General features: G+C 37.1%; 1 protein-coding gene across 2 annotated transcripts in view; it reads right to left on the reverse strand.

Moving 5' to 3' along the window:
- The window catches only part of Arih1 (ariadne RBR E3 ubiquitin protein ligase 1), an 89,505-nt gene that overhangs the window by 11,943 nt on the left and 55,615 nt on the right, over window positions 1-21,947 (reverse strand). For both annotated transcript variants that reach the window (XM_040730266.1, XM_005069632.4), the window contains exons 4-11: window positions 21,461-21,553; window positions 20,804-20,859; window positions 14,102-14,168; window positions 11,205-11,311; window positions 7,390-7,432; window positions 6,871-6,942; window positions 4,255-4,385; window positions 107-164 (exon numbers count right to left, since the gene is read on the reverse strand). In XM_040730266.1, the coding sequence (XP_040586200.1) occupies window positions 107-164; window positions 4,255-4,385; window positions 6,871-6,942; window positions 7,390-7,432; window positions 11,205-11,311; window positions 14,102-14,168; window positions 20,804-20,859; window positions 21,461-21,553 (627 nt within the window). The remainder of the gene's footprint in view (window positions 1-106; window positions 165-4,254; window positions 4,386-6,870; window positions 6,943-7,389; window positions 7,433-11,204; window positions 11,312-14,101; window positions 14,169-20,803; window positions 20,860-21,460; window positions 21,554-21,947) is intronic.

Consider the following 21,947-nt stretch of genomic DNA (forward strand, 5'->3'; position numbering starts at 1 on the left):
TGTCTATCTACAAATAATTCAGAACTAAATGCTTCTACAAAGTTACCCCTGAAAAATGTGCCTGGGACATCCTTAGCCAGTGCTACCCGGGCATGGCTGCACTCACCTCTTGGGCATCTCTCGCGGCCTTTGCATCATCCTCATTATAGCGGTTACAGTTGTACCTTAAAGAAAATTAAGATTTCAAAAAGCCATAAATCAATTACAAAAGGAAGAAAACGTAGCACTTTAATTTGTACTAAGTGATTATCTAGAACCAGCATCCTATTTTACAACAGATAAACTGAGACATCAAAACTCCCAGGGTTCTAGTGTTATAATGGTATAAGTACAAGCGTAAATAAAGCATACTGGAAGGCTGGACATATCCAACACATAATATTTTGGTTGTCAAAATACTAGATCAATTCTCAGTGAAGTAACAAGAAATTGCATCTTCTGGATAACCCATCCCAAATCCAGCTAAGTTACAACTACCAGAAAACACTGCAGTATAGAGCTTATGTCTATCACTTGTGGTCTGAAGTTCAAACAGTTGTTTCTGAAGAGATTACCTTATCTCCTAAGCCATCTATTATTCACTGTTATCTCTCCTTTATAAACCAGAGAACCAAGAATCAGCAAGTTACTCTATTATATAGAGATGTTGTGCTATATACTTTACACAGTACTATAATTTATTAACTCACTGAGGACTGAATGATATATAAAAGGGAAGAAACAAGGAAAGAACAGGTCCAGAGAAGTTGTCAGAGTGGAAATGACTGGCACTTCCTTTGTATTTTGTTGTTGTTGTTTACACAGGTTTTCACTAGCTCTGGATAGCTATGAAGATCAGGTTGACCTAAAACTCCCAGAGATCTGCCCGGCACTGGTCCCCAAGTGCTTGAATTAAGGTTACATGCTACCACGCATGGTTACTACATATGTTTTATGACATACTACATTCTGATCGTCGTTATTTATTAATGTGATACTCAACTACCCACTTGCAATGGACTTTCAAAGAGTGTTTCAGAGTTAACACATAGCAGGAAGTTAAGAACTAACATGATACAGCAAACCGTGAACCCCATCCCTCCCTCCATCCCAAAGAGTAAAATTTACATTTAAATGTTAAAACTAAATTGCATGGGGCTCAAGAGATGGCTCAATGGCTAAGAGAGCTTTGCTACTCAAAAGGACCAGAGTTTAATTCCCAGCACACATAGTGGGCAGCTCAAAACCTTCTTGAACTCCAATTCCAAGTTGCTTAATAATGGTCCCCTCTGGCCTTTTGTGGGCAGCTGTTGAAAGATGAGTGACCATGTATATGACAGATACGTATCTCACACTCACACAAGCGTGCATGTTCATAAGTAAATCTAAAATTGAGTTGTATAGACTTATCAACTTTTCCAGAATTATTTTTTGAATATGCATGTGTGCATACGGTACCAAGAATTGGATCTAGAGCCTCTCGAATGCTAAGCAAATGCTCTGCCACTGAGCTGTATCTTCAGGATTATAATGGTGTCTATGTATTTGTATGCACATATAATATACAAATACACATTATCTTTGATTTTATCAAATACACACCAGAGAGCAGTTTTGAAGTAACCCACAACTAGTCTAAAAGTAACAAAGATAATTTATCTGGGTTAGGAAAATTTAATGTAAATTTCCCCCTGATCACTCAATACTTGATGAAATAGTTTGCGTAATTTGAGAGATCACTGCCCTTGATTTCTCTTGGTTAAATATTAACATTCTTTTATTCCTATCTCTTAAACCCTACAAGTTTCCCTTGCAGTTTATTTTTGACACACAGTCTCTCTACATAACTCAGGCTGGTCCAGAACTATTAATGCAAACCAGGCTAGCCTGTCATTTAGAGATCCACCTGCTTCCTGAGTGTTGGAATTAAATAAAGGTGTGTGCCATCATATCCACTGCTTGCAATATATTTTTTTAATGTATTTTAAAGCACCATCTTGACAGTCTTTTCCCTTCCAAAAACACTAAAGATTTTAAGGCTAGCATAGCAAAGCAAATATTTGGGTCTACCTCCATTTCTAAATCAACTGACTGTGCTACTTGGAATACTGTTTTGACAAATCAAAGGGTGTTTTAACACATACACAGAAAAGAAAGGATACATTTGCAAGGTCAAGAAGCATAAAGGTATGGCCCTTTCATCCAGCTCATCATTCAATCTGTGGTGGCTCTCTTTTGCTTTGTATAACTTAATTAAAACCTGAGGCGTGGTTAGAGATGCCATCAAACTCAGAGGTCTTGAAAAACTCTTCCAGCTGGGTGGTGGTGGCACACACCTTTATTCCCAGCACTCGGGAGACAGAGGCAAGCAGATGTCTGTGAGATTGAGGCCAGCCTGCTCTACAGAATGAGTGCCAGAATAGGCTCCAAAGCTACACAGAGAAACCTTGTCTCGAAAAACAAAACAAAAAAAAATCCAACAACTCTTCTCTATTCTCCCCTTCACTGGGCTTGCATACAAAAGCATACAATGACCTTATTTTAGTTTCTGGGAACCCTATAGTTTGCTGTCGTGTGTGTGTGTGTGTGTGTGTGTGTGTGTGTGTGTGTGTGTGTGTGTGTGTGTGTGTGTGTTGGCAGCACACCTTTAGTGTGTGTGTGTGTGTGTGTGTTGGCAGCACACCTTTAGTCCCAGCAATTGAAAGGCAGAAGCAGGTATATCTCTGAGGCTTCAAGGCCAGCCTGGTCTACAGAGCTAGTTCTTGGACAGCCAAGGCTACCCACACAGAAAAACCCTGTCCTGAAAGGAAAACAAACTCAACACAACAACAACAAAATCACCCCCTCAAAAACAAAATAAACAGGGAATCTGTCTTCAGCTCTGACAATGGCATAATTTCTTTATCTCCAACTAACAAATCAGTTTTTACCTTTGAATTAGTTTCAGCAGTAATCCTTATTACCATTCCTTCAATTACTAAAACTAATACAAGTTCCAGTTAAACTAAAAGCAAATGCCTAATTTTTGCCTTAAGTTCCTATCTCTTTAATCTTGCCTTGAACCTGCACCCTCGCCGATGTATCCAGTCTCCAGAGAGCACTGGAATTATTTGACAACGTGTAAAGAACACAATACAGGCCCTTTTCCCTGACTATGCCACTTTGACTTAAACCCTCAGAACATCCAAACTATGTTATACCACAGTCTATTTCCTAACTTAGCCTATCCCCCATAACTTACCATGGGGGGGGGGGAAGGTCGACAGAAAGCAGGAAAGTAACACAAATTAATACAAGTAGGTTATAACACCCAGAAACATTCTCAGGATATGTCCTTAGCTCCTATGTTTCTCAAAACTTATCTAAAGCTTATCTTGCATTTTCCCAAATAAATATGATAACATGATTATTAGTACAGAAGGAAATGAAACAAAGCCATTTAACACAGGCAACCTTTGTATCCAAGGATTAGCATCCAAGGAAACAAAATATCAATGGAGCAAAAAAAATCTGAACTCCAAAATGTACTGAACACTAATAGATGTCTTTATCCTTGTCATTATCTCTAAGTAATACCATAACTGTGTTCTAAGTATCATGAGTAATCTATGTACATACAATACATGTATTAGTATGAGAATGATCTTAAGGCATGCTCAGATTTTGGTATCCACAGGGCATCCTAGACCCCATCTCCAATGGATGCCAAGAGATAACTGCACACGAATCTAACATTAACTCTCAACTTAGAAAAAAAAATCACACAATAAAGGATTATTTGAAGAACTACTTCCCAGTTGCAGGTAATGCTTCCAAATAGGAATGCAAGATAAGCTAAAAATACAGATTATTGTTCAGTAGCTTTCCAATTATTTAAGACATGATAAATGTCTTTAATGATGTGTAGGATAAGGAAAATACAATACATTTCTGTAAAGTCTAGTTTACAGCATCTACCTAGAGGACATATCAGACAATGTAAAAATTAAAACTATGAACTTAAAACATTACTCCAACGATGTTCAGTGTTCCCTTTCCTTTGTTTCCAACTTTAATTAATGAAAATCTCAACCCAAGGGTTCATTCTTAATTATTAATTCCTGTGAAAAATACAACTTACCTAATCCCTTTCTATGGCTATATTGAACATATTCCTCTATTAAAACAACATATTATTTAGCTCAAGTAAGGTGATAATCAAAGGCAGAAATATCATTTATATGTGGTATACATCCCATAATTATGTTAACATACTCTACCATTTGTCCAACCTACCAGGCAGATCCATGTGGTTCCCAAGGGCCAAGACACACCCAGCAAAACTCTGCTTTACAGTTCTGGTTACGACAAACCATGTGATTACAACCGCCATCCTTCTCAATTGTGACATGGCATTTGGGACATTCCTATGGAAAAAAACTATAAAGTTGGTTTCAATGCTACACTAAGCTGTATTGCTACCACTGAGGGGAGAGGTCACTGCTAGATTTCATTTATTTACTAGTTAATGCACATAAGTCACTTACAAAATAGTATGCATGTAATAAATACCATTAAAAATAACCTGTATTATTATTAGTGGGTTTTAACAGATAAAACAATGTAATGCTTTTTAAAAATATTTATTTTTATTAATGTGCGTCTGTGTGTTTGCCATCTGTGTAAAGGTGCCTGTGGAGGCCAGACGAGATCTCCTGGAGCTAGAATATAGAAAGTAGTGAGCTACCACACAGGTGTTAGGAATTGAACCCAGGTCCTATGGAACAGCAGCCAGTGCTCTCTGCTGCTGAATCATCTCCACCCCAGTGAAAACAATCAAAATATTCTGAATCAGACACAGTAAGCGTGACTGAAGGTAGTATTAATCTTAACACACTATTTAATGTCACCTAGCTGCACTTTTCTATCCTTCGCACTGTTCTCAGAGCTTTATATGCAGTATAAACCCATAAGTAGCTGTGCTACTTATTCCTGTTTGACACGAGAATAAAAGATAAAACAGAAATAACAAAGAGGGGGGAAAAAGGAATAACAAACTAGTTCTAGGTCAAATAGGATACATATATGTTGGGGAAGTCCTGTTATTTGCCTGTTATTTGTCAATAAAGTACTGTTGAGCCTATAGGAATCTATATAGGTGGGGCTAGGAGTCCAGGAGGATTCTGGGAAGGAGAAACAGAAAGAGTCAACATGTAACGCCATAGGGGTAGGAAGCCTGGAACTATTCTCCGGTAAGAAACATACTTAGATTAACAATTATGGGGTAATTACTTAAGTCAGAGCTAGCTAGTAAGAAACAAGCAAGGCCAACAGCTTCATAATTAATATAGCCTCCTGTGTGTTTATTTGGGACTGATACGGCTCTAGAACCAGGCTGGCGGGAAAGCGGCTCTGGAACCAGGCGGGCGGAAGGGCTTCTCTCAAGGAAAAAGCTTCTCTTTAACACATATACAAGCGATCTGGCCACCAGAGTCGGGCAAACAAGTAATCAGGCTCTGACTTTCAAACTGAATTCACACAATTTCTGCTTTTGTTTTTAATGCACTTTTAAAAACTTTGGTTGTTATTGTTGAGACAGGGTTTCTCTTAAAAAAGCCCTAGCTATCCTAGAACTCACTATGTAGACCAGACTGGCTTCAAACTCAAAGAGACCCACCCGCCTCTGTCTCCCAAGTGCTGGGATTAATGGTGTGTGCCACAATATCTAGTTTTTTGATAACTTTAGAATTTGAGTGACATGGACACTGCGTACATGTGTGCAAGAGATGGTACTAGATGTCCTGTGCTATACAGCTCTCAGCTTTATCTCTCTTAGACACTTTCAATGAACTTGGGAGTTCCTCAAATTCAGCTGAGCTAGTTGACAGCTGGGCTCCAGGGAATCCACCTGTCTTTGAAACTCAGCACTGGGGGCTACATAGCCACACCTGTCTTTTATATGGGTGCCAAGGAACTGAACTCTGATTCTTCATACTAGAGCAGCAAACATTCTTATCCACTGACGCATCTTCTCAGCAGTTGCTTTTATGTTTTCATACAAGATCTTGTGTAACTTGTGCTGTCGCTGAAATTCTGATCCCTGTCTTCACTTCTACAGTGATTAAATTATAGGATGTATTACCACATCTAGTTCATATGGTGTTTGAGATCGAGACCAGGGCTTTGTGCCTGTTAGGCAAGCTCTATAACAACTGAGCTACATTCACAACCCCAATGAGACTGAATTTACAACTAGCTTCATTAATAACATACTTCAAAATAAAAATAAAGAATACCACATTGGTCCATTTTCAATTTTTCACTTAAGTCATAAAACAGTTCTGTTAGGTCTACTTTACATAATCAAAGTATAAAATGATTTACTCTGCTTATATCCTGGCCTCTAAAGACTGACTTCTAAAAAGAAAAACAGAGACATTTAAGGTACAAAAACTACCTTAACTGTCGACATGGCTCAGGGGGTAAAGGTATTTTTCAGCAAGTCTAACAGTTTAATACCTATAAATACCTACATCGTGGAAAGCAAAACCTAATTCCTGCAAGTGGTTCTCCCCTGGCCTGGACATGAGCAAATACATTCATATGCACACAAAATGTTTTAAAGGATAAGAAATGAACTTCCTTTGTTCTACAGGAAATTCATGTTTTTACCAAACAAGTACAACACTATGTATACGGCCTTATAGCTGCTCAAAATAAACACCGGAAGGTAATTAAAGAATCAATAAGCAACCACTGGGGGTGAGATGGATAAAAGCTATCAGAAGGCTCATTACCAACATAAATACGCACTGCTTTTGCTGATGCTTATACAACTACCCTTAACCATGTTCACTGTCAACAGTTCATGGTGGGGTTGTGGTGGGGAGAGACACACACGGACAGACCAACCTTTGTGTTAGCTGCTATCCAATTAGAAGTTTCACTGTCATCATCACACTTTTTAATCCACTTCTTCAACCACTATTTGAAAATAAAAATCATTAGAATATAACTAAAAGTTTAAAGATAGCAAATTACTTCAGCACTTAAACACTTTAAATGTAAGAGCGAAAAAGAAATTGATAATCATTAGGTATATTCTCAAAGCAGGAAATCTTGTGGCTATAAAATTTCATTTATGTGGGATCAACTAAAGAATTTTGTCTGGTTAAAGTTGAGTGGAGAACCTGGAACCTTGAGGAAATGTCAAATTATAGTATTATAATATTATTCCCCCAAAACGAGGCTTAACACCTGAGCTGCCCTACTCATGGATGTTCTAAGAATAAGCAGGAACTTGACACTCTAAGGAATGCACTTAGAATACCTACAAATGATACCTACAAAGTCATCAGCTTTATCTTTAATCAAATCTTAGGGATCTGCTGATTTGTTATTAAAGAAGAAAATAACAACAAAACCTCTCACCTTACATTTAACAGGATCATGCCAATTTTCACCACAGTTAAAGCTGTTAAGGGACACAAAGAGTTTAAAAAATTAATACTACTTATTTTAAGTAAACAACTCAACCATTTCACTCTACATTTCCCTGGTACTATCAGGAAATTCAAAGGAAAGGAATATGTCTATTTTACAGTGAACTTTTTTCAGAATTAGTGAATTCTGGGACCAGCATGTAGTAGGTATTCAGTATGTATGAAATGAGAATGACTAAATGCATAAACACATGCCCTGATAACAACTACACAGTTAACTGTTGCAAGAATGTCTCATTCAGGTTGTACTGAGAAGTTTAGTAGTTTTTCACCCAATACATATTCTATTTTCATTCACTCAGTGCTTCAACTGAAGAACAAAGGCCCCAATTTGCAGGTTAATTCAGAATTTCATACTAATATACAGTAAATAATACATTAGATGCAAATGCAGACATCTTTGCATAATATGACTAGATTAAACTCAGCCCCACAGAGAAAAATGGTACTGGCCATCTATTCAAAACAAAAATCAAGGTGGCTCATATCTGTAACCCTAGCACTAAGTGCATTTATGTTTATGGGATAGGGCTATAAATGAAGGAAACACAATGCTTATGAAAACAGCTTGAGTTGAGCATGGTAGCCTGTAAAATCCTAGGCCTCAGGGAGAATAGGGAATTCAAGGCTAGCTTGGGCTACATTACATCCTTCCTTAAAATGGGATGAGGGGTGGTAGTGCAGGAATGACACAGGACGCCACAAACTGGTATGGAGCACACCAGGCTCCAATGAATTATTCCAAACTCATGACCACAAGGAAGGAGCTCAGTGAGCCAAAAGGTAAAATGTGAATGTGGGGAATGGGATTCTAGGCAAGCATTTGGTAAAGGCTAATAGGGACAGAAGGGAGATATGACATAGAAGGGAGGGCAGAATAATCAAAACAAACCGCAGATGCATAAAACTGTCAGAGAACAAATCTAGTAAAACTTATATAAAACGAAATTGGACATTAATGTGATCATCAAGTAATTTAGAAGAATGCAAAAACAGTTTTCCAAAGAGAGTCCTAATGAGGTTAAGGAAATGATTATTTCTCTAACAAAGTAGACAGGGAATCTGATGGAAGAGGGTACCAAGGAGCTTCAAATGTATGCCACATTTCATTTCCTAACAGAAAGAGACAAAAGGATGGAGAGATGGCTCAATGAGTACTTGCTGCTCTCGCAGAGGACTTAGATTTGACTGCCAGCACCCACATGGTGGTTGACAACCAACTCCCTCTCTGGCTTCTGTTGGCACTAAATGAATGTGGTACACAGACATACATATATGAGAAACACATACACACACAAATAAATCTAACAATAAGTAAATCTTTACAAAAATGTTTCTTATTAAAACGCAAATTTCAAAGTAGGTATGGAATCAGATTTCATCTTCTCTCTGTTACAAAGTTAAATTTTATGTGTGAGAACAGGCACAAGAGTACTGTAGTAAAAACATCTGAAAGTTCTCAGAGGATTACATCTATTCTCATCTTTAACCTTGTTTAAAGCAGGGCCTTTCTTTCCTTTTTTGGTGTTCAATGCTGTGTACACTGGCCCTAACTAGCTCACAAACACCCAGTGATTCTCTTGATTTTGCCTCCCATAATCACATAGGAGCACTGGGAGTACAGATGCATGCTGGGTGCCCAGCTTTGTGTGGTTCTGGAACTCAGGTCCCTAACACTTGCAGAACAAGCACTTTACACACTCAACCATCTCCCCAGGTCACAGGTTAAAGTCTAAAATGATAGGCATTGTTGATCTCTATCAATACAATTTGTATTATAAACATGCTTACACAATTGTGAATTTATTTGCTCTTTGGGATATTTATTAATTCTATGGCTATTTTTAAAGAATCAGAACATTATTGAAATACCTAGCAACAAAACATTTGAAAGTACTAGTTCCTCTTTTTCTTTAAAAAGATCATTTTATCTTTCTGCTATATTCTGTATGTATCCTGCCCTGATTTCAATGTTGAAACCTAATCATCAGTGTGCTAGCATTAAAAGGTAGGGGTTGCTGGCATGATGGCATATGCAATAATCCCAGCACCCCGAAGGCAGAAGAGACCACTCTAATCACTAGTGAGTTTTAGGACAGCCAGGGCTATGTAGAGAAGCTGTCTAAACAACAACAACAAAAAGCTAGGAGTGTTTGTAAGGAGATTATATCCCGAGGACTGTATTCATGAACAATACAATAAAGAAATGCAGACAGCTGTATTGTTCCTTCCACCGTGTGAAATTATTCACAACATATCCTCTATATAGGAAAAAGCAGACCTACACCAACACAAATACTCTACCAGCACACTGACCAGCTTGACAAATACATTCCTGCTGTGTAAATTTTGGATTATCCTGGTATTTTGTTACAGGAAATTGGTAATGAGAAGTGAGGAGTGTTCTTTTAATAAAGCCTAAAATGAGGAAGCAGATTTGAAACTCAAAAATAGACAAGACTTGGGATATATGTTAGAAAAAGAATACATTATCTTGAATAGACTATTCCAAGGTGATTGTGGTGAGACTTGATAATGAAAGAAGAGGGGAAGAGAAAATCTCAGTCATCTTAATAGAGTATCTAACAGTACTAAATAGAATGTATGTAGAGCTAAAGCCAATAAAGGTCAATCTGGTGATGTGACTGAAGAAAATGAGGAACATGCTACTGTAAACTAGAGCACAATGATTCACTGTAAAAAGTAAAACCTGACTAAACTGTGTAACAAACTGGTTTTTATGCAAGGTAGAATGTATAAACAATGAAACTAAATATTCAAATGAATAAACATTGTTAAAGATGCAGCTTGGCTTCTGAATGCAAAGATGGACTTAGAGATGAATTACTAATAAAAGAGGAGTAAGAACTTTCAAACTGGGAAATTCTCAGGGAGGATTCATATGAAAAAGAAAGGCAGCTAAACAGTTCAGAGACAACTAAAATATTCCCTAATATTTGGTATTGAAAAACCTCTGATAAATGAAATCTAGTATCCAGACAGAGAAAAAATATATTATAAAACTCTAAAGGCCAAAGTTACCAAGAAAGTTGGCATAAACAACCAAAATTACGAGTTAATAATAAAACTTGCCACTGGGCATTAGTGGCTCATGCCTTAAATCTCAGGACTTGGCGGGTGTCTGTTGAGTTCGAGGCCAGCCTGGTCTACAGAGGGTGTGCCAAGATAGGCTCCAAAGCTACACAGAAAAGAAACCCTATCTCAAAAAACAAAACAAACACACACACACACACACACACACACACACACACACACACACACACACACACACACACAAACTTGTCTAAATCAAGGACTTTTTTTGTTTTTAAATAAACTGCACATTGTTTACTCCTTAATCTGTGACAATATAAAGGTAGAGAGCAAGAGCCAGATGGAACAAAATACAACATGACATAGGCAATCTGGACCAGAGAGGTGACTCAGTGGAAGTGTTGCCACTAAGGTTTCACTGGAGGATGATCCCCAAGACACCACCACACCCTCACCAAGCAGACACATGAGAACATAAGCACCACACACACACATCTCTCTCCAAAAGAAAAGCATAAAGGAGAGAAGGAAAAAATATTTAAGATGTGATTTACATTTTTATATACATGATTTTTAACTAGTATCACCCATCCCCTAGCATAAAGTTTTCCCCCATTTTATTACTAAAAAGAAAAAGAAAAAATAGAAACCCTACATTCACTTCACTCATTTAGGAAATCACTTGCTTACCAAAACTGACGCCCACATTTGCATCGAACAGGTTTTGCGTCAGGATATTGGACTTTAACAACATGGTGGCAATCTGGGGCAGGACACCACTTTAACAGTCGGTTGCACTGAAACCAAGTTAGAAAATCTTAAAAATGATAGCAAGTTAAATAAACACATTTTATAAAATCTAGTATAAGATCAAAAGATATAACAAAAGATATAGCAATAGAGTCTGCTACTGTAGTCTTGTACAATAGTGCTTCGAAGTGGTTTTATTTGCTTGTTTGGTTGGTTGGTTGCTTTTGTTTTCTGATACAGGGTTTCTCTGTATTGCTTTAGAGGCTTTCTTGGAACGCACTTTGTTGACCAGGTTGGCCTCGAACTCACAGAGATCCACCTGCCTCTGCCTCCCGAGTGCTGGGATTAAGGGTATGCACCACCACAGCCTGGCTATAATTATCATCTTTTAATGAAAAAAGTGTGTTAGTTTTTTCTCCATCTAAGGAAATATATGGTATTTCTGTTTTACTTTGTTAAAAATGTGGCAGATTAGCCACACTAATGCCAGGACTTGGGGGGCAGAGGTAGGTGGATCTCTATGAGTTTGAAGCCAGCTTGGTCTACACAGAGCAACCCTGTCTCAAAAAACTAAAACCAAACCAAAACAAAAAAAAAAAAAGAAGAAGAAGAAGAAGAAGAAGAAGAAGAAGAAGAAGAAGAGGAAGAGGAAGAGGAAGAGGAAGAGGAAGAGGAAGAGGAAGAGGAAGAGGAAGAGGAAGAGGAAGAGGAAGAGGAAGAGGAAGAGGAACGAAATAAATAAAAAGTACGTTACATTGACTGAAGCTTTTTCAATTGTTTAAACAATCCTTGCAACTTGTTTATTTCAATTCTGGGAATAAAGTTCAGGACCACACATTAAGCAAGTGATTTACCAACTGAGCTACATGGCCAACACAAGGGTATCTAGTTTGCTGGTTCATTATTTGTTTACTTTGGTTCTGTTAAGGAAGTCTTTTACCACAAAGTTGTATCCCCAGACCCTCACAAGATTACTCATCTTAAAATTCTATGGAACATAAGGAACTATTTTTTATTCTACCTATAAATTCTACCAAGACTTAAACTGTCACTCCTCATCCCAGGCTTGCCTCAAGAGTTACAGCAATCCTCCTACAACAACCCCTCAATTTCTGAGATTATAGGATTAAGCAACCACTTGCCATCTTAGACTTTCTTGTGATTATTGACAAATGCACCACCACAATCAGCCAAGTGAAATTTTCTTAAAATTCAAGAAAATCAGGTATGTTCATAATTAGGGAAGTTGTTTAGATGCTAAATAACAGCCTGGAATAAGCTAATGGAGTTACGTTATTTCTAGACTAGAGAAAAACACAAAAACCACAGGAACTAATATTGAATCTAACTAGTGCTTAAAAACAAAATAATCCTTTTAACTGAGTCTCAACTGTTTCTACCATTTTTTTTTTAAAAAGACAAGGCCTCACTATGTAGAACTGGCTGTTCTAAAACTGGCTATGTAGAGCAGGCTGACTTAGAACTCAGAGTTTCACCAGTCTCTATCTCATGCATTGTTTAACTTTGGTTTCTGTCTGTCTTAAGATGAAGTGTCTGACTAGGTAGGTAGCCCAGAGTACTTTCAAACTTGCAATTCTCTTGCCCCAGTCTCTCCAGTGCTAGATTTCCCAGTGTGTACCAGCCCACACAGATAAACGTAACTATGAAATATTTTTATTACATAAATAAGACATGTCTTAAGTAACATTCTGCACAAGGTTTCAGAAGTCAACTTACCAGCTAGGAGTACACCTTATTAGGAGATCACTTGCATAAAGTATACTGATCATTTCAAAATATACATTATGTAATATTCAATTTTCAGTTTCAGTTTCATCTGAGACACAGGTGAAGACTATTTTCTAGAATTAAAATACCAAGTTTATACTGACCTTATTGTAATGGGCACTGGCACTTTCAATAATAAACCTGAAAGTAAATAATTTTGTTTCGTAGCCTATGTGCACAGTGTTCTCTGTAGTAGTCAATTTTGCCATCACAGCACAAAATCAATTAAGAACAAATAAGTAATAAATATTTTCCAATAAATCCTTTTTTGTTTGCTTGTTTTGGGCAACAGTATCTCTCTTTGTAGCCCTGGCACTCCTGTAATTCCGCCGTGCTGAATGCTCAAGTTTTAAAGGCATGTCCCACCATAACCACCTCCAATAAATCTTTATTTGCAAACACAGGTCATAATTTGATGACCACTGGTCATAGAAAAAATACAAAAAACATATACAGCAACTTTTCATTTTAAAAAATTATGTGTGTATAGTGGGGCATATTTTACTTGTATGTGCATCTGTGCACCATGTTCATGCCTGGTGCACACCCATAAAAAAACTTAAGAAGGCATTGCATCCCCTGGGACTGGAATACATACAGTTGTGAGCTACCACGTAGGTGCTGGGGAAAAAACCAAGGTCCTCTCCAAGTAGCCAGTTACTCTCTCCAGCCCTTTAACTACAGTATTCCTTATTGGAAATGAATCATAAGACAAAGAAATAGCAATGTCAGGACACCCTATTAGCACAGTTCAAAATTAATTTAGTGTTCTAAATATGGTAGCATGTTCTTGATAGTTTGAAAACTAGCGTTTCAGCTGAAAAACTAGTATTTCAGATGCTTGGGCACCCAGCACTCAGGAGGCAGAGGCAGGTGGATTGCTGCAAGTTAGAGGCCAGCCTGTTCTACACAGCAAGCCAATGATACACTGTGAGACCCTGTTTTCAAAAGTCCAAACCTAACAAAACTACAACAAAAGAAACTAACTAGTACTCCTATTAATAACACAATTTTTGAAAACTAAAATTAGACAAGTATAAACCACTTACCTCTACAAAGCTATTTGTTATTAAATGCTGATATTTTAACTTAACTTTTGAATCTGTGATCAGGCGCCTGAAACCAAAAATAAATTTATTAAGTTTATTAAGCCAAGTTTCAATAATATATAAAATTTAACTTCAAAAACTGCTTATGCAACATAAAAACAACCCTAAGTTGAAAATATCAAAATGTACATCCTTTATCAATCAATCCAATCATTAGTCCTAACAAGGACTTCCAAGTTTCTGTAATTTGACTTGAATAGACAATTTCCTCATATCTTATAAATATCCTGTTTTGCCAAGTTCTCATTGCAGTCTAAAGACTGGAAGTTTGCATCTTATAGTTTTCTGTCTGCAATTCTTGACTGCCTTCCTTTAAACCCCCGACTCAGTGCATGAAATGAGACAGATGCTCTTGTCAACGAGAATGTTAAAGGATGAACCCAGGTATTGGGATTACTAACGTGTATATAACATTGAGGGCTGCCTTCATGGGACATTTCTTAGAAATTAAATAGAAAAAAAAATCACAGCCATCTGGTTGTCTCTGTCTACCATGAATACTTCTGCACACCAATTTCTGTAACTCACAACACAAAGGCATAAAAGTGAGCATCTGCAAAGCTGAGGTCTCACTACTTTTATGAGAAGCAACCTTGTGAATATCATAGGAAAATGGTATAAGAGCTAAGGAAATGGTTAAGCATTTGCCAAGACATCCAAGAACCAGGGTTAAATTACCACTGTCAGGGTTTCATTGTTTTTGTTTTTAGTTGGTATTAAGTTAAGTGGTAGTAGGTGATGGTCACTGACAAAATAACATTTTAAAAAGCATAGAGTATAATTTTTGAATGAGACAGTTTTGCATGCTCTGGCTTTGTCACTAATTCCTTTTTTCTATTAAAATGTATTGTCATTATTATTAATATAGGGTCTCTATGTAGCACGCATACTCCTAGCTGTCCTGTAGACCAGGCTTGCCTTGATTTTCAGAGATTTTTCTGCCTCTTGTTCCCAAGTGTTGGGATTAAAGGCATGAGCTATCATGCCCAGTCTTTTCAATATTCATAATTCATAACCCCCCACTGCCCTTCCTTAAACGCCTATTCTCTTATGCCACTCTTAGATGTTCTGAAGTCAGATTATACAAGGTAGGGGAGACAGGGACTTTTAAGCAGCTACTATGAAGTAATTATGTTGTTTTTAATAATGAAATCAGCAGTATCTCAATAAATAAAATCCACAGAAAACTATCAAACTAAAAATCACAGTTACCAAGTATAATTTCAGATCCCCAGCCCTAAAAAAACAAAAAATAAAATCCTGACTAAAGGGTTCAGCAGACTAAGATGGTAAAATCAGAGAACACATGAAAATAAAAATAAATAAAAAAGAGCTTGATCCAAAAAGATATATCAATAAGATGTTTTGAGTATTTGGAAACAGAAATAAAATATACTAATAATGAAAATAAGTAGATTCTCCAAGAAATGTATGGCTAATAAAAAGCCAATAGGAAATGGGGTTACTATGGGGTCAAGAAAGGACAGAAGTAATATTTTATTACTACTACAGATGGCTTGGTGGGTAAAGGGTTAGCCATGCCAAGTGTAAAGATTATAGAGCAGATCCCCAGCACCCACTAAAGTTATAGTGTCAACAATTCCAGTACTAATAAATAATGCAGGGACAGGAATCCCTGTAACAAGCTGGTCAGAAAAGACTAGGTCCTAATAAATAAAGTGTAGATCAATCAAGAAAAATTTCCAATGTCAGCTTTGAACATTGGAATACACATACTCACACTCAGGCAAATGCATTCACATATGCTACTATATATGTTCCCACATAAACACATACCACACAAATATACACAAAGTGAGAGGTGCTTTAAGAAACAACAGGCTAGATAAGCATGGCAATGTGAATACCTGCAATCCTAGAATATGGAAGACAGAGCTAACATGAGTTCAGATTTTCCCCCAGCTACATATCAACTTTAAGGGTCAGCATGGGGTATATGGGTCTTTTCTCAATAAACAAAACAAACTAGAGGGAAAACTTAGCTGCTAAGAACACCAGCTGTTCTTCGAGAGGACCCAAGTTATATTTCCAGAATACCTACTAGTTGGTTCACAACCACTTGCAACTCCAACTCCAGGGGACCTGATGCCCTTTTCTGGATTCTGAAAGCACCCACAAGTTTAACCCCAACACTGGGGAGACAGAAGCAAGAGGATCTCCGTGAATTTGAGGCTACTTAGGACTACATTGTGATACCGTGCCTCACACCCATAAGCCATGAAATAAAAAGCAAAAGGTTCTCAAATTTTAAGACAAACATTTACTTCTGAATCCGGAGTTCAAATAGCTATACACAGAACAAACACAAACAGAACCACATATAGACAAAGAGTCAAATTTCTATAAGTCAAAGACAAAATTGCTAAGGCACCAAATATGGGGAGGTGGGGGACAATAGCCAGATCATCAAAAATAGAAGGCAAAAACTAACAACAAAAGGTGTAATAACATTATCTAAGTGCTAAGAAAAACCAAATACATGCATTTTAAAAACTGTCAAGCATCAATTCACAAATGTGGTAACAGTTTATTCTCCTTCTGGTATTATAGTCCCATGGCTTTAAATATTACCAAAATTCTTTCATCTTTATCCAATCTGAAATACTAAAAACAAATAACCAAAAAAAAAAAAAACCCCTTTAAGTTAGGCTATCTAATTTTGATTTATACTTACATAAGTTATGTGTGAATTTAAATATTTTTATTCTGGTCTGCTTGCTTGTTTCACAGGAATATCATGTTTTGTTTTTTTATTGGGGGAGGTATGCATGTTATATATACTTGCACATGCAGGCCAGGGGACAACCTTAGGTGTTGTTACTCCAGGGACATTCATTTGGAGTTTTGAGGCTTTTAGGCTTTTTTTTTTTTTTTTTTTTTTTTTGGGTGCATTAGGATTGATTACAAGTGCATGTAACCATGCTTGGCTTTTTTGCCTTTTATTAAATGTGAGTTATAAGGATCAAACTGAGGTCCTTACACTGGGATGTTGGATACTATAACAAGAGTTACCTGCTTAATGATCCCATGATTTCAAGGAAACAAGGCACAATGGTTTTTGTCTATTTTCTATCTAGTCCTCTCCCAAATAGAACCAGCAACCCACTATACAAAACAGGTATGAAAATAGGCTTTGGTTGAACTCAGAGGAAGGAGTTCCTCAACTGTAATCCTGAATGTCCAAGACCCTTATATAGTTTCAGTTTGTACATGTCGAAATATGCTTAAGTTATTAAGAGAATACTTAAAATACTTCAGAAAACTAAACAACAGATTAAGCCTAACTGGCAGTGACATTCATAGGCTTTTATTAATTTGTTTCATTAAAAAGATGTTCTAGGGGCTGGAGAGATACCTTAGTGGTTAAGAGCAATGGCTACTCTTCCACAGAACACAGGCCCAATTCCCAGCACCCACATGATAGCTCATAATCCTCAGTAATTCTAGCTCCAGAGGAGCAAACGCCTTCTTCTGGCCTCCAGGGGCAGATGTGGGTGCACAGACACATATGCAAGCAAAACAATCGCACACAAAATAAACATTAAAAATAAAGCTAAATAATTTTTTAAAATAGATATTCTAATATCTAATTCACTGTGAAAAATCTACTGCGATGTAACTGACAGCTCATCTCCCTGAACTACCATATTTCCTCCACCTTTTACTCATAACTAACTCACTGCAATCTTACATCTTCTGTCGTCCTAGTAAAATTGTTTTTGTAGTAGGGAAAACCAATGATCTGTTTTCACTGTTATTCTCATTTATAATTCTGGGAAAAGTGACAATCACCAGTGACCTCTTGATGACATTCTCTACTACTTTGGTCTTTGTACTTTTCACTCAAAGCATCACCTACATGTCTAAAAAGAGAACTTGTGTATTCTCTTTTTAAACTGGAGACTCCATTTACATTATAAAGCATAAGTTGGCTTCAAATTTGCAATCCATCTGCCTCAGCCTCCAGTATACCATGCCTACTACTCTTCTTTCAACTAAAATTTTAGTCTCTAAGCCTTCAGTCTTTTCTTTTTTATCCAAAATTTCTTCAAGGAGTGATGGTTTCCTTTTGTTACTTTAACTGTTACTTATACCCTGTTTAATAGATTTCAAACCTAAAGGGTACTAGTTCCTAACTAATGCATCAAATTGAAAACAGCACACAATCAGTTTTATTTATAAATTCTGTTATTTACAACCTGCCTTCCAATGAAACAGACTCCCAATTCTCTTTAACCTACATTTCAAATAACCTACTAAACAAATCTCATTACTAATATTTCCCCATTCTAAAGCATTCTCCACAATATAAACATTTCATTTTTAAAATACACATCATATTACTACAGTATTAACTTTTGTCTGACAAAAAAAAAAACATGATGTTAAGCTCTATCGACATGGCTAATAAACCCTCCGCTTCTTTGGTCTAGCCATGGCAAAATGCCTAAGACGGGGGTGGGGGAGGTGGGAGGGGGGTGGTTCACCACTATTTAAAAACTGACATTTTTGTTTAGGCAATATTACCCAGCATTCCCTTACCCCTAATTTTTACTCCATTCTTGTTATTTCTAGTCTTGAGGGATATTTTGTTTCCTTCTAATACTACTTTACATATATACAATGTACTTAAACACTTACGTTATATCTATTACTGTGAACTTTTTTGGAGAATGGCATTGTATGAATGAAGAAAAAAATAGGTAAGAATGCACCAGGGGACAATATAAAACAAGTGGAAGAGTGGTGGTAGCAGACTTATTTTGGTAGCCTCAACAGTAATGGAGATAGGAGTAAGTCTAAGACAAGATTAATGCAGAACTAGTAATAACAGTAAATATGTTCTAAATAAACCAAAGTAGACCGACATTAAGAATGTAGAATGGAGCTGGGTGGTGGTGGCACACACCTTTAATCCCAGGACTCAGGTGAATCTGGGAGTTCAAGGCAAGCCTGGTCTACATAGAGAAACCTGGTCTGAAGAAACGAAGGGAAAAAAAAAGGAAAAAGTAGTAAAGGCTAGCAGGAAGGCTCATAAAGGCACTTTTTCAACAGGCCTAACAACTTGAGTTGGATCTCTGGGATTGATGTAGTGGAATGAGAGAACTTACTCCTTACTGGTTACCCTCTAACCTTAATATACATGGTGGGACACACATGCACGTGCACATTAAAAATTTTCCTTAACTAGAGTAGGGGAGCTTGAAAAGCTTAGCTGGTCAGGGTAATTTAGCTTCATTAGGTTAAATTTACTCATTAAAACACACTGCTGCCATTTTGTTTTATTACTTTTTAATCACAGATAAAACTTTCTATATAAGCTACTACCTAAATGATACAATTTGTTTCTCATCATCCAAGACCTCCATCTGCTTGACACCCTGGAATGAACTTGAGGGCACAAAGACAGCACTGGTTTTTACACCAGGAATTCACTATGATTCTTTTTCCCATCCAAAGAGAGTATCTGTAGAGGAGAACAACTACTTTACAGCTGCAGTGCCTTTTAAATTAGTAGCAGCGTTTCAGCAGAAACCACTGTATCCCTAAGGCAGTGCAGCAGTGAGTGGCTAATACATCAAAAATGTTCTGGCACAGCCTTCTGCTTTATTGAGGCAGTCCTCTATGGGAAATTTAAGTGCTAAAGATCCTCAAAGGCTGCCAGAGTCAGCTGCATCATAAACTGAGTGTAGTAGTTTGAATGTAACTGGCCCCCACAAGCTAAAGAGGTGTGGCCTTGTTGAAGTAGGTATAGTCTTGTTGAAGGAAGTGTGTCAATGTGTGGATGGGCTTAGAGGTCAGTCTAACTGTCAGTCGACTTCCTGTTGCTGCCTACAAGATGTAGGACTCTCAGCTATAGCACCATGTCTGCCTGTACTTTACCATGTCCCGCCATGATAACGGACTGAACCTCTAGACTGTAAACAAGTCACCTGAATAAAATGTTTTCCTTTATGAGAGTTGCCATGGTCAGGGTGTCTCTTCACAGCAAGAGAAACCCTAACTAGGACACTGAGTTTCTTTTCGAAAGCTTTTTCTATTGCTCCAGCATGATCCTGTCTTTTTAATCCAGCACACGTTTTGGGGGGTGGGGGTTCAAGACAGGGTTTTCTATAGCTTTGGAGCCTGTCCCAGAACTCGCTCTGTAGACCAGGCTGGCCTCAAACTCAAAAGATTTGCCTGTCTCTGCCTCCCAAGTGCTGTGATTAAACGTACACACATTTCTCCCAGCCAGTACACATATTTACATAATGAGTCACATTCCTTTTTATTATTTTCCATTTTTTTTTCTTTTTTGGTAGGTGTTGGAAATCACATAAACTGGGCAACCTCCAAAACTCTTCCTTGATTCTGTCTTAGCCTGTGTCATTCATCATCCCATTATATATTGTAAGATTTACCAATATTTAGCAACCACACATTTCCAAATGTGACCGACTCCTAAGTAACTTGCAAGTGTCTTTTTGCATTACAAAGGAATACATGTAGAACAAAATGTCTCTTCAGAATTTTAATAATTGACCATCTCAGAGGGATTCAGTAAAAGGTAATTGGTTTAACGAATAAAAACCATTCAACATGCAGAACTCCATCAGATTCAACTCCATCAGAAACACTTACATAACTGTGTTGTCATCCACTAAGATATCACAACCATGAGCAGGACACGAAATAGTCTGAAAAAGATCAAAATTTAAACTATGTCTTGATTCAACAATATTTATGGGATGCTTATTATTGCCAGGCAGTTCGCTAGGTTCTGATGACACCTTCCTGTTTACAGGATTGCAATCCTTTCCCTTTCCATTACAGGACAAACATCTTTGAATGTAACTATCCTTGTATGTAATGCTTGGTTTTTTTTTGTTTGTTTGTTTTGCTTTTTGTTTTTGAGACAGGGTTTCTCTGTATTGTTTTGGAGGCTGTCCCAGAACTCATTCTGTAGACCAAGCTGGCCTCGAACTCACAGAGATCCGCCTGCCTCTGCCTCCTGAGTGCTGGGACTAAAGGCGTGCACCACCAATGCCTGGCTATGGTTTGGCTTTTTTGTGTTGTTGTTGTTTTATAAACACAAAACAGGAACGTTACAAGCAAAATATCAGGGTTAGCCTGATAGAGATTATCAAGATGATGAATACTAGAATCACATTATATAATTAGACTTATTAACTGGAAGACTTTTTTTTTTTTAAGGCCTGTTTGATCACAAAGCTTTTACCTGATTATGGCTAACCAAAGACTAAAAGAAGCAAATTTTATAAGTGAAAATCAAATTACCTGTCCCATGCCTTCCTCCATTATTTTGGTAGTTAAATATTCACTCCAGCACTGCATACAAAACTTATGTCCACATTCAAGGCCAGTAAAGTACTGTAAGAAAAAGAAAACATGAACTTTAAGAAAGACATTATTATAAAAAGAAAAGTAAAACTACATGGTACCTCAAAGCTTTATTATCCCAAAATTCTCATAGTAGTTAAAATGTGCATTTGACCAAAAGCAAAGAGGTCCTAAATTAACTTCTATATGATGAAATCTAGACTTGAAAATAGTTGATCTAATTAATAGGAAATGATCTATCATTGGTACTTACAAATTTGACAAAGGTAGACAATAAATTTGAATTAAATATACAAATACAAAATAAGCATATGACTAAGCACAAAAGATGTTTAATTGCACTAGCTATTATGGAAATATAAATCAAAACACAATGAGACATTGTGTCACACTCAATAGAACTATTAAAAAGACAGATTTTTGT

This window comes from Mesocricetus auratus, unplaced genomic scaffold (genome assembly GCF_017639785.1).
Source record: "Mesocricetus auratus isolate SY011 unplaced genomic scaffold, BCM_Maur_2.0 Super-Scaffold_100022, whole genome shotgun sequence".
Taxonomy (NCBI): Eukaryota; Metazoa; Chordata; class Mammalia; order Rodentia; family Cricetidae; genus Mesocricetus; species Mesocricetus auratus.